This window comes from Pleurodeles waltl, chromosome 7, assembly GCF_031143425.1.
Source record: "Pleurodeles waltl isolate 20211129_DDA chromosome 7, aPleWal1.hap1.20221129, whole genome shotgun sequence".
Classification (NCBI taxonomy): domain Eukaryota; kingdom Metazoa; phylum Chordata; class Amphibia; order Caudata; family Salamandridae; genus Pleurodeles; species Pleurodeles waltl.
The window spans coordinates 1345610559-1345623910 of NC_090446.1; the positions used below are offsets into that span (position 1 = coordinate 1345610559).

The 13352-nt window shown below is 47.9% G+C and overlaps 1 protein-coding gene across 1 annotated transcript in view; it reads right to left on the minus strand.

Moving 5' to 3' along the window:
* The window catches only part of PPP1R12C (protein phosphatase 1 regulatory subunit 12C), a 615622-nt gene that overhangs the window by 77238 nt on the left and 525032 nt on the right, over positions 1-13352 (minus strand). The window contains exon 18 of the mRNA XM_069201799.1: positions 220-331. Within this exon, the coding sequence (XP_069057900.1) occupies positions 220-331 (112 nt within the window). The remainder of the gene's footprint in view (positions 1-219; positions 332-13352) is intronic.

Below are 13352 nucleotides of genomic sequence, written 5' to 3' on the forward strand. Positions count from 1 at the left end.
CAGTGCAACATTTTGCTACATACACGAGTGCAGCAGAAACAAAAGTCTACAGACTTTACAAAATACATGCTTGCATAGCGTTGGTAAACAGCTATGTGAAGAAGCCGTCTCGATTCCCACTTCTGGAAGGTGGGGTACCCATTTGTTACGAACAAATTAATCTTGGGACGCAGGAGTACAACTGCTCCATATGCAGCACAATAGCTCAGCATAACATACCTTCTTGTAGTCTTGCTGATCTTCATCTCTGGAACCTGATGTGCTGTTGTGCCTCTGGTAACTGTATACCCCAGTTCTGTGTGGTAGAAGGCTGTTAACGTGTTCAGGTGTGCTGCAAGTAAAGTAGCACACATTTATTTCCTAATTTTAGAGCGGGACAGATAAGGATTAGAGCTTAAAAGGTGCTATTCAATACCAGCACCCATAAAGCAAGCTTTAGCAAATGCGACCGGGATATAGATTTTGCATGGTGCAAAGGTTTTCAATGGCTTGACGAAAAAGTGCAGTAGCAATGGCAGCGACACAAACAAAAACAAAAACAATCACCTCCTTGTACATCAACTATCAATAAGCAACCCTTTACTTTCTCCAACAATCTGTTTATAGCTTCTAGTGCTGTAGATTCACCTGCTTTTCACAATCCTGCCATCTCCTGCTGGGCTCTGGACAATGCAAGACGTTTTTGTTTGAAGATTTGCTTTTGGTTTGACATGTGATCTCATCAATAACAGTCAATGCACAGAAACACAAACTCCACCTTACAGTGTGTTTTTGTCATTTGTGTAACAGGATGTTGAAGGAATACATTCCATGTACAGTGAAAACAAAGGAAGTAAAATTGTTTTCCTATGATAACCTGCTACTGTGGCGCAAACAAGAAGTAGATTGAAGATGCATGTGATTTTACAATACTACAGACAGTAAGTAGTTGGTTACAGGTAAGTAATGGTTTCTGTTTTGAATTTGTGCTGCTGTATATCACATGCTGGGCATATACTAAAAAGCAGTAGCCAAACCCCTAGAGCAATGGGCTTTCATAGCAAAAGCAAAAGATACATGGCGAACAAAGTTACTAACCTTTGGTAAATCTTTCTGGTACAGATTAAATGCAGATTTGAATACTCCCCCAGGCGTCAGCCAGGATCTAGAAAATCTTCAGCAGTACATCTGCATGCTGGGAAGTAGAGCAATTGGCTCCACACGGATGTGACATGCGCAGGCCTCTGTAGGAGCCACCAATGCACACAGACATCAGTTTCTCTACACTTCTGCAGCTACAGAAGCAAGGCTAATCAGATTGGCTGGGATGAACAAGCTAGTTACTTCGGTAATGCCTTATCTGGTAGAAACATTCTTGCTGCAAATTCCTTACCTTAGAATTTCCCCCCAGGCGTTAGTCCGGATTGGAAAATGTTTGAGCAGCACATCTGCGTGCCGTTAGATGGTGTCAATCAGCTACAAGTCCGTGCCGGATATGACATTGAGGGTCCTATATTGGCACCACCCTGGTACACTGACGTTTCTTTTCACAACTTTACATGACAGACACGCAGAGCCATAAAGAAACTGACAATTGGTGCATCAAAACTAAGGCCATGAAAGGGGAGTCCCTTTCTCTAGAAATCAGTTTGCAGAGCGGGGAGTATAGGTGGGTTGGTATGGAATCTGCAACGTATTCATATGATAGAGACTTCTAGTTGCAGATTCCTTACCTTAGAATAGATTCCTAATCAATACCATCCCCGGAGGCAGGTCTGCAGACTAAGATCATACTAGTAAGTCCTGCAGGAACAAAGGGGTAAAGTACCCATCCCAACAGACCTGACTGTCCAGGAAGTAGTGCTTGGTAAATGTGTGTAGAGATGTCCATGTGACCGATATCAAGGACTAGAACTCTGTATACAGATTTTAATGTAGAGAACAACGCATCAAGAGGTGGTCTGCTGCTGCACTGCCCGACCTTTCTTCACACCCACATAACCGACAAAGACATGATCATCCACCCATCCAGCCAACATTCTTTTTGAGGCCAGATGCTGGAGTGTCTCCTCTTCCTTAGGTTAGAGGGTGTGTGTAAAAAGTAGGGAAGGTGATGGCTTGGCCTACACAAAAGGGCGTAACTACTTTTGGCAAAAAGGTAGCCCTAGTGTGAACCACCACTTTGTCAGGCTAGACTGAAAGGTAGGGCAGCTTTGATAATGCCTGCAGCTCACTAATGGGCGGGCAATCAGAATGGTCACAAAGAAGGCTGCTTTCAAAGTGAGAAACCTGAGAGGACAGTTGCGGAGAGGCTCAAAAGGAGTGCACATCAGTAATGTCACAATCAAATTAAAATTCCCCTGGGGCATAATGAACGAGGATGGCGGAAACATGTGTAAGGTCTTTAAGGAACCTATTTATAATAGGAGACAAACAAAGGTGGTTGATCGGGCGACCTTAAAAAAAAAAGTAAGTAGATTGCAGACAACCTTTGAGAGTGCCCATAGCACAGCCCTGCTGGGCCAAAGAACACCTGGACACAGGCCTGGGGGTGCCGTGTGGTCAGGACCCACGCATTCCGAGTGAGGATGGGGTCCTTAGTTGTTGTTTCTTCTTGGTCAGGGCCGCTGTCCACAGGAGTTCTTGGTCTTTTCGGTTGCAGGGCAGTCCTGTGGCGCTTGGCAGAGGTCGCAGGTCCCACTGGATGCATTGCAGTTCTTGTGCAGGTTCTTTGAAGCAGGAGACAGGCTGGTATGGCTGGGACAAAGTCAGTTGTTGTATTCCTTCTTCTCTGCTGGGGGTTTCAGCTATGCAGTCCTTGTCAGGTCGCCAGGAATCTGGTGAGCTAGGTTCAGGAAGGCCCTTAAATTCTAGATTTAGGGGCTTTTAAGGGGTCAGAGTGCAGTAGCCAATGGCTACTGTCCCTGAGGGTGGCTACACCCTCCTTGTGCCTTGGGGAGGGGGCACAAACCTAATCCTATTGGTCCCTGTTCGCCAAACCAAGATGGAGGATTCTGCAGGGTGGGGGGTCACCTCAGCTTTGGACACCTTAGGGGTGGTCCTGGCTCGGGTGGTCACTCCTTCCCCGCCAAAACTGTGGCTTTGTCTGGGGAGCAGGCACTCCACTAACTGGAGTGCCTTGGGGCATGGTAATCCAAGGCTTGAGCCTTTGAAGCTCACCGCCAGGTGTTACAGTTCATGTAGTGGGGAGGTGAGAAACACCTCCACCTAGGACAGGCTGTGTCTCTGACCACAGAGTGCACAAAGGCTCTCATCCCATGTGGTCAGAAACTTGTCTGAAAGTGGCAGGCTGGCACAGACCGGTCAGTCCTGCACTAGCAGTTTGGCTAACATACAGGGGGCATCTCTAAGCTGCCCTCTGGGTGCATTTTTCAATAAATCCCACACTGGCATTAGTGTGGGTTTATTGTGCTGAGGAAGTGTGATACCAAACTTCCCAGTATTCAGTGAAGCCATTATCGAACTGTGGAGTTCGTAATGACAAACTCCCAGACCATATACTCAATATGGCTACGCTGCACTTACAATGTCTAGGAAAGGACTCAGATACTGTAGGGGCATATTGCTCATGCAGCTATGCCCTCACCTGTGGCATAGTGCACCCTGCCATATAGTTGTAAGGCCTGCTAGAGGGGTGTCTTACCTATGCCACAGGCAGTGGTTTGTGGGCATGGCACCCTGAGAGGGGTGCCATGTTGACTTTGCCTTTTTCTCCCCACCAGCACACACAAGCTGCAAAGGCAATGTACATGTGCTTGGTGAGAGGTTCCCTAGGGTGGCATAATGCATGCTGCAGCACTTGGGGACCTTCCCTGGCCACAGGGCCCTTGGTACCATGGGTACCTTTTACAAGAAACTGAAGTGTGCCAGGGGTGCCTCCAATTGTGGAAACAAAGGTAAAGATTTTGGGAAAGAACACTGATGCTAGATCCTGGTTAGCAGGATCCGGGCACACTTTAAAAGTTAGCATCAACACTAGGCAAAAAGTGGTTGGGTAACCATGCCAACAGTGGCACTTTCCAACATATTCCAACAATCAAATTTAGAGAAGCGGGCACTGACAATAGGGTCTTGATTAGCAGTATCCCAGTGTACTACAGTACAAACCACACTGACACCAAGCACAAAGTGGGCATAACTATGTCAGAAAGATGCTACTTTCCTACAATATCGAAGGAGAATAATAATTACACCATCTTACTTAGTGCTACTGGTTAAGCATACCCAAAGTATCCAAGTGTGAGCCAAGTAGTTCTTCCATTTGTACAAATCTCTGGGCAGAAGATCAGTAAGAGGCTGGTCCACAAAGGATGCACTAACCTTTTCTCTAGCCTCACAAATTAGGTTTGCAATATTTGAGGGCTGAGTGATGCTGGAAGTACTTCGAAGAGTTGCAATGGTACAGAACTGTTAAAAACATTGGCAGCTTCGTAGGAGATGGCATCCATGGTGCAAAAGCCAAAACCTGTGGAGACGTGGAACTCTGGTATATATGGGTCAGAGCTGCCAGACTGGCAGAGCCTGCAGTTTCTGTCCCAGAGGGATTAATAACAGCTGTGACATCCAGCCTTAACCTGGGAAGGGTTGGCAGATAGAGAAAAACTCAAATTTGAATTTCTTCAGAACGGTGATCGGCTCTGGAGATGACAAGCAAGACACCCACATTGTCGAACTGTGCTGACCAGTCTCATAATGGTCACAGGAGCGGTCTGTTCCCTTAAAGTAGAGGACTTCTTTACTATGTGTTTCTGATGCTTAAGAAATCCTGGATTATATTTCGTTTCTATAGCTTAAAGAATAGAGCTGAAAGCATAGAAAATGTGTCCAGTATTTTATAGGAAACAAAACAACTTTGTAGTTAAGAAATGAAACAAAATAATACCAAACCAATTTAGAAAAAAGATATATTGAATGATTAAAATTGTACCACAACAAACCTTGCCTAAAGTAATCAGAAGTTTTAATTTTGTTTCAAGAAATGCAATGACCATCCAAGGAAAACAAATGGGAAACCAAAATTAACGTTCATCTCTGGGCATTACGAAAGTAGACGCTGGTGGCCAACTTCTGCTTCAGCAAAATCCTCTGCCTCACAAAAGTGCGTCTGTGAGGAACAGTCCGTTATTCTGCACGCTGATTAACCAAAAGCTCTACATTATGAGCTCTACAAACCTTCAGGAGCTCTTATGGGGAAACCCAGGTGTAGGAAGTTGGCTCTGTATGTACTATTTCAAAGTAAGAAATAGCATGCACAGAGTCCAAGGGTTCCCCTTAGAGGTAAGATAGTGGCAAAAAGAATTCTAATGCTCTATTTTGTGGTAGTGTGGTCAAGCAGTAGGCTTATCAGAGGGTAGTGTTAAGCATTTGTTGTACACACACAGGCAATACATGAGGAACACAAACTCAAAGAAAATTCCAGGCCAATAGGTTTTTATATAGAAAAATATATTTTCTTAGTTTATTTTAAGAACCACAGGTTCAAGATTTACAATCAATACTTCAAATGAAAGGTGCTTCACTTAGTTATCATAGGAACTTTGAATCAGCAAAATAGCATATACAGTTTTGGCAAAAAATGTCAATAAGCTATTTTAAAACTAGAGACAGCAAATTTCAACAGTTCCTGGGGGAGGTAAGTATTTGTTAGTTTTGCAGGTAAGTAAACCACCTGCAGGGTTCAAAGTTGGGTCCAAGGTAGCCCACCGTTGGGGGTTCAGGGCAACCCCAAAGTTACCACACCAGCAGCTCAGGGGCGGTCAGGTGCAGAGGTCAAAGTGGTGCCCAAAACACATAGGCTTCAATGGAGAAGAGGGCACACCAGAGGGGTTTTGTAGGGGGGGGGGGGGGGGAGGGAGAAACACGTCAGCCCAAAAAGTACACCCTCAGCGGCACGGGGGAGGCCGGGTGCAGAGTGCAAACAGGCGTCGGGTTTGCAATGGAGTTCAATGGGACACCCAGGGGTCTCTTCAGCGAAGCAGGCAGGCAAGGGGGGAGGGGGGGGGGGGGGGGGGGGGGACTCCTTGTGGTAGCCATCACCTGGGCAAGGGAGAAGGTCACCTGGGGGTCGCTTCTGCACTGGAGGTCGGATCCTTCAGGTCCTGGGGGCTGCAGGTGCAGTGTCTTTACCAGGCGTCGGGATCTTAGAAGCAGGCAGTCGCGGTCAGGGGGATCCTCTCAATTTCCTCTGCAGGTGTCGCTGGGGGGGCTCAGGGGGGTCAACTCTGGCTACTCACAGGGTCGCAGTCGCCGGGGAGTCCTCCCTGTAGTGTTTCTCCGCAGGTCGAGCCGGGGGCGTCGGGTGCAGAGTGGAAAGTCTCACGCTTCCGGCGGGAAACGTGCAGTCCTTTAAAAGTTGTTTCTTTGTTGCTAAGTTGTTTCTTCTTTGGAGCAGAGCCGCTGTCCTCGGGAGTTCTTGGTCCTTTTAGATGCAGGGTAGTCCTCTGAGGCTTCAGAGGTCGCTGGACCCTGGGGGACGCGTCGCTGCTGCAGTTTTTCTTGAAGTGGGGAGACAGGCCGGTAGGGCTGTGGCCAAAGCAGTTGGTGTCTCCGTCTTCTCTGCAGGGCTTTCAGGTCAACAGTCCTCCTTCGTCTTCAGGTTGCAGGAATCTGTCTTGCTAGGTTCTGGGAGCCCCTAAATACTCAATTTAGGGGTGTGTTTAGGTCTGGGGGGTTAGTAGCCAATGGCTACTAGCCCTGAGGGTGGCTACACCCTCTTTGTGCCTCCTCCCTGAGGGGAGGGGGGCACATCCCTAATTCTATTGGGGGAATCCTCCATCAAGTGTGCTGGGACCCTGCTAACCAGGCCCCAGCACCAGTGTTCTTTCCCTAAACTGTACCTTTGTCTCCACAATTGGCACAACCCTGGCACCCAGGTAAGTCCCTTGTAACTGGTACCCCTGTTACCAAGGGCCCTGATGCCAGGGAAGGTCTCTAAGGGCTGCAGCATGTCTTATGCCACCCTAGGGACCCCTCACTCAGCACATACACACTGCTTACCAGCTTGTGTGTGCTGGTGGGGAGAAAATGGCTAAGTCGACATGGCACTCCCCTCAGGGTGCCATGCCAACCTCACACTGCCTGTGGCACTGGTAAGTCACCCCTCTAGCAGGCCTTACAGCCCTAAGGCAGGGTGCACTATACCACAGGTGAGGACATAGGTGCATGAGCACTATGCCCCTACAGTGTCTAAGCAAAACCTTAGACATTTTAAGTGCAGGGTAGCTATAAGAGTATATGGTCTGGGTGTCTGTCAAACACGAACTCCACAGCACCATAATGGCTACACTGAAAACTGGGAAGTTTGGTATCAAACTTCTCAGCATAATAAATGCACACTGATGCCATTTTGCACTTTATTGTAAAAATACACCCAGAGGGCATCTTAGAGATGCCCCCTGAAAACATACCTGACTTCCAGTGTGGGCTGACTAGTTTTTGCCAGGTTGTAACACACCAGACATGTTGCTGGCCACATGGGGAGAGTGCCTTTGTCACTCTGTGGCCAGGAACAAAGCCTGTACTGGGTGGAGGTGCTTCTCACCTCTCCCTGCAGAAACTGTAACACCTGGCGGTGAGCCTCAAAGTCTCACCCCCTTTGTTACAGCGCCACAGGGCATCCCAGCTAGTGGAGATGCCCGCCCCTCCGGCCACTGCCCCCACTTTTGGGGGCTGTAGGAGAGGATGAGAAAAACAAGGAGTCACCCCCCAGTCAGGACAGCCGCTAAGGTGTCCTGAGCTGAGGTGACTCTTACTTTTAGAAATCCTCCATCTTATAGAAGGAGGATTCCCCCAATAGGATTAGGGAGGTGCCCCCCCCCCCTTTCAGGGAGGAGGCACAAAGAGGGTGTAGCCACCCTCAAGGACAGTAGCCATTGGCTACTGCCCTCCCAGACCTAAACACACCCCTAAATTCAGTATTTAGGGGCTCCCAGAACCGAGGAAGATAGATTCCTGCAACCTAAAGAAGGACTGCTGACCTGAAGCCCTTCAGTGAAGACAGAGACGACAACTGATTTGGCCCCAGCCCCACCGGCCTGTCTCCCTACTTCGAAGAAAACTGAAACAGCGATGCAACCAACAGGGTCCTGCGACCTCTGAAGCCTCAGAGGACTACCCTGCATCTAAAGGACCAAGGAAACTCCGAGAACAGCAGCCCTGTTCAAGAAACTGCAACTTTCTGCAACAAAGAAGCAACTTTCGAAGACCACACGTTTCCTGCCGGAAGCGTGAGACTTTCCACTCTGCACCCAACGCCCCCGGCTCGACCTGCGGAAAACCAACACTACAGGGAGGACTCCCCGGCGACTGCGAGCCCGTGAGTAGCCAGAGTTTACCCCCCTGAGCCCCCACAGCGACGCCTGCAGAGGAAATCCAGAGGCTCCCCCTGACCGCGACTGCCTGCTTCAAGGAACCAGAAGCCTCGAACCAGCACTGCACCCACAGCCCCCAGGACCTGAAGGAACAGAACTCCAGTGCAGGAGTGACCCCCAGGCGACCCTCTGCCTAGCCCAGGTGGTGGCTATCCCGAGGAGCCCCCCCCCGTGCCTGCCTGCATCGTTGAAGAGACCCCCGGGTCTCCCCATTGATTCCTATCAGAAACCCGACGCCTGTTTGCACTCTGCACCCGGCCGCCGCTGAGGGTGTACTTTTTGTGCTGACTTGTGTCCCCCCGGGTGCCCTACAAAACCCACCTGGTCTGCCCTCCGAAGACGCGGGTACTTACCTGCTGGCAGACTGGAACCGGGGCACCCCCTTCTCCATTGAAGCCTATGTGTTTTGGGCACCACTTTGACCTCTGCACCTGACCTGCCCTGAGCTGCTGGTGTGGTAACTTTGGGGTTGCTCTGAACCCCCAACGGTGGGCTCCCTTGAACCCAACTTTGAACCCTGCAGGTGGTTTACTTACCTGCAAAACTAACAAACACTTACCTCCCCCAGGAACTTTTGAAAATTGCACTGCGTCCAGTTTTAAAATAGCTTATTGCCATTTGTGTGAAAACTGTATATGCTATTTTGCTAATTCAAAGTTCCTAAAGTTCCTAAGTGAAATACCTTTCATTTAAAGTATTGTTTGTGAATCTTTAACCTGTGGTTCTTAAAATAAACTAAGAAAAGATATTTTTCTATATAAAAACCTATTGGCCCGGAATTGTCTTTGTGTATGTTCCTCATTTATTGCCTGTGTGTGTACAACAAATACTTAACACTACCCTCTGATAAGCCTACTGCTCGACCACACTACCACAAAATAGAGCATTAGAATTATCTCTTTTTGCCACTATCTTACCTCTAAGGGGAACCCTTGGACTCTGTGCATGCTATTTCTTACTTTGAAATAGTACATACAGAGCCAACTTCCTACACCAGGTGTATGTTGTTGTGAATTGTCCAATGCCAAATCTTTTGTGCTAGAAGGCAAAGTTGTGATGAGTGGGTTCCTCCCTGTTTGTTTAGGTAGTACATTGTTGTCATACTGTCTGTTCTGACAAGAAAGTGTTTGTGAGCAAGAAGAAGTTGAAAGGCTCTTAGTGCTAGGGATACTGCTAGCAGTTCTAAGTTATTTATGTGAAATTGTTTTTGTTTGTTGTCCCATTGTCCCTGAATATTGTGATTGTTGAGGTGTGCCCCCATCCAATCATTGATGCATCTGTTGTAAGAATGGCGTGAGGCACAGGGTCTTGAAATGGCCGCCGTTTGTTTAAATTTGTGGGATTCCACCACTGAAGCGAAATGTGTGTTTGGCGGTCTATCAACACTAGATCTTGGAGATGACCATGTGCCTGCGACCATTGTTTAGCGAGACACTGTTGTAAGGGTCGCATGTGCCATCATACCCAACAGTTTCATGACAAATCGGACAGTGTAGCGTTGGTCTGGCTGAATTTTTGGCAATATGGTGTGGAACGATTGCACTCTTTGTGGACTTGGGCTTGCAAGTGCTTTTTGGGCATTTAATGTGGCCCCTAAATACTGCTAAATTTGTGCCGGTTGTAGATGTGACTTCTGGTAATTTATTGAGAACCCTAGTGTGTGTAGGGTGTTTATTACATAACACGTGTGATGTTGGCACTGTTTTTGTGTGTTGGCTTTTATTAGCCAATCGTAGAGATAAGGGAAGACATGTATATGTTCTCTCCTTATGTATGCTGCGACTACGGCAAGGCATTTTGTAAATACTCTGGGGGCTGTTGTTACTCCAAAAGGTAACACTTTGAATTGGTATTGTTTTCCCTGTATTACAAATCAGAGATATTTTCTGTGGGCTGGATGGATGGGTATGTGAAATTACGCATCTTTTAGATCCAGTGTTGCCATAACTTCCTCCCGTTGTAGCAGAGGGACTACATCTTGTAGTGTTACCATGTGAAAGTGTTCTGATCGGATGTAGAGGTTGAGAGCTCTGAGATCTAATATTGGTCTTAATGTTTTGTCCTTTTTGGGAATAAAGAAGTACAGGAAGTAGACCCCTGTTCCTTTTTGATGATGTGTCACAAGTTCTATAGCTTGTTTCAGTAATAGTGCCTGTACTTCTGTCTGTAACATTGGAATGTGTTGAGATGGAAGTTTGTGCGCTTTTGAGGGAATGTCTGGAGGAATTTGTGTGAACTCTATGCAGTAACCAAGTTGGATAATGGATAGTACCCAGTTGTCTGTTGTGATGTTTAACCATTGGTCGTGGAACTTTTGTAGTCTTCCTCTCAGAGGGGAAGTGTGGCGAGGGAAGGTGGTGGTCAAGTCACTGTTTGTTATTAGTGGGTAGTTTTGAGGATTGGTATTTTCCTCTAGGTTTGGGGAATTATCCTCTGTAGGACCTCCAAAATCCCCCTCTCTGATATTGTGTCTGGTAAGAGGGGTTGGCTTGTGAGGTAGATGGCTCGGAATGTTGTGGCCTGAAGCCTCCCCTATATTGAGGCTTTCGAAATGAGCCTCTGTATTGGGATGAATAAAGCGTTCCCATCGCTTTGGCAGTGTCGGTGTCTTTTTTCATTTTGTCTATGGGTATGTCGAACTGTATGCTGAACAACTGTTGCTGATTGAAAGGCATGTTGAGGACGGCCTGCTGGATTTCAGGTTTAAATCCTGATGACCTGAACCATGCATGTCACCTAATGGTGACAGCTGTATTTATAGTTCTTGCGGCTGTATCTGCGGAATCTAGCGCTGATCTTATTTGATTGTTTGAAACTGCCTGTCCATCCTCTGCCACCTACTGGTCTCTTCTGTTGGTCCTTGGGGAGATAATGAATAATGTCTTTCATCTCGTCCCAGTGAGCCCTGTCGTACCTAGCTAGTAGGGCCAGCGAATTAGCTATGTGTCACCCTTTTCCCTGCAGCATCGAATTTCTTGCTTTCTTTATCTGGAGGGGATGCATCTCCAGAGGACTGCGAGTCAGCCCTTTTCCTTGCTGCGCTGACCACTACGGAATCTGGGGGCAGCTGTTGTGTGGTAAAAATGGGGTCTGAGGGTGGTGGCTTGTATTGTTTCTCTACCCTTGGGGTTATAGCCCTTCCTTTAACCGGTTCTTGGAATTTTTGCTGCACATGTTTTGGTATACCGGGGAGCATGGGTAGGCTTTGGTGTGTGGCATGAGTTGAGGACAATGTGTTGAACAAGAAGTCGTCCTCCAGAGGTTGTGTGCATGGTCACATTGTGAAATGCCGCTTCCCTTGCTAGAACCTGTGTATATGAGGTGCTATCCTCAGGTGGCGATGGCTTAGATGGGTAGCACTCTGGGCTATTGTCTTAGACTAGGTGTAGGAAAGTACCATCTTGCCTGGCATGTTACCCCCATTTTTCACTGTATATATGTTGTTTTAGTTGTATGTGTCACTGGGACCCTGCCAGCCAGGGCCCCAGTGCTCATAAGTGTGCCTGAATGTGTTACCTGTGTAGTGACTAACTGTCTCACTGAGGCTCTGCTAACCAGAACCTCAGTGGTTATGCTCTCTCATTTCTTTCCAAATTGTCACTAACAGGCTAGTGACCAATTTTACCAATTCACATTGGCTTACTGGAACACCCTTATAATTCCCTAGTATATGGTACTGAGGTACCCAGGGTATTGGGGTTCCAGGAGATCCCTATGGGCTGCAGCATTTCTTTTGCCACCCATATGGAGCTCTGACAATTCTTACACAGGCCTGCCACTGCAGCCTGAGTGAAATAACGTCCACGTTATTTCACAGCCATTTTACACTGCACTTAAGTAACTTATAAGTCACCTATATGTCTAACCTTTACCTGGTAAAGGTTAGGTGCAAAGTTACTTAGTGTGAGGGCACCCTGGCACTAGCCAAGATGCCCCCACATTGTTCAGGGCCAATTCCCCAGACTTTGTGAGTGCGGGGACACCATTACACGCGTGCACTACATATAGGTCACTACCTATATGTAGCTTCACAATGGTAACTCCGAATATGGCCATGTAACATGTCTATGATCATGGAATTGCCCCCTCTATGCCATCCTGGCATAGTTGGCACAATCCCATGATCCTGGCGGAAATCCTTTGTGCACAGTCCAGCCTGGGTCCACGGCACTCCAACCTGCATTGCACGACCTCCTAAGTTGTTCTCCGGCGACGTGGGACTCCTTTGTGCGACTTCGGGTGAGCACCGTTTCACGCATCCTCGTAGTGCCTGTTTCTAGCACTTCTCCGGGTGCTACCTGCTGCTGAGAGGGCTCCTGGTCTTGCTCGACGTCCCCTCTGTCTCCTGACGCAATTTGCGACATCCTGGTCCCTCCTGGGCCACAGCAGCGTCCAAAAACCCTTACCGCACGATTTGCAGCTAGCAAGGCTTTTTTGGCGGTCTTTCGGTGGGAAAACACTTCTGCACGACTCTCCACGGCGTGAGGGATCCGTCCTCCAAAGGGGAAGTCTCTAGCCCTTGTCGTTCCTGCAGAAACCTAAGCTTCTACAGTCCAGTAGAAGCTTCTTTGCACCCACAGCTGGCATTTCCTGGGCATCTGCCCATCTCCGACTTGCTTGTGACTTTTGGACTTGGTCCCCTTGTTCCACAGGTACCCTCGACTGGAAATCCATCGTTGTTGCATTGCTGGTTTGTGTCTTTCCTGCAGAATTCCCCTATCACGACTTCTATGTCCTTTGGGGAACTTTAGTGCACTTTGCACTCACTTTTCAGGGTCTTGGGGTGGGCTATTTTTCTAACCCTCACTATTTTCTAATAGTCCCAGCGACCCTCTACGAGGTCACATAGGTTTGGGGTCCACTCGTGGTTCGCATTCCACTTTTGGAGTATATGGTTTGTGTTGCCCCTATCCCTATGTGTCCCCATTGCATCCTATTGTAACTATACATTGTTTGCACTGTTTTCTAAGACTACACTGCATA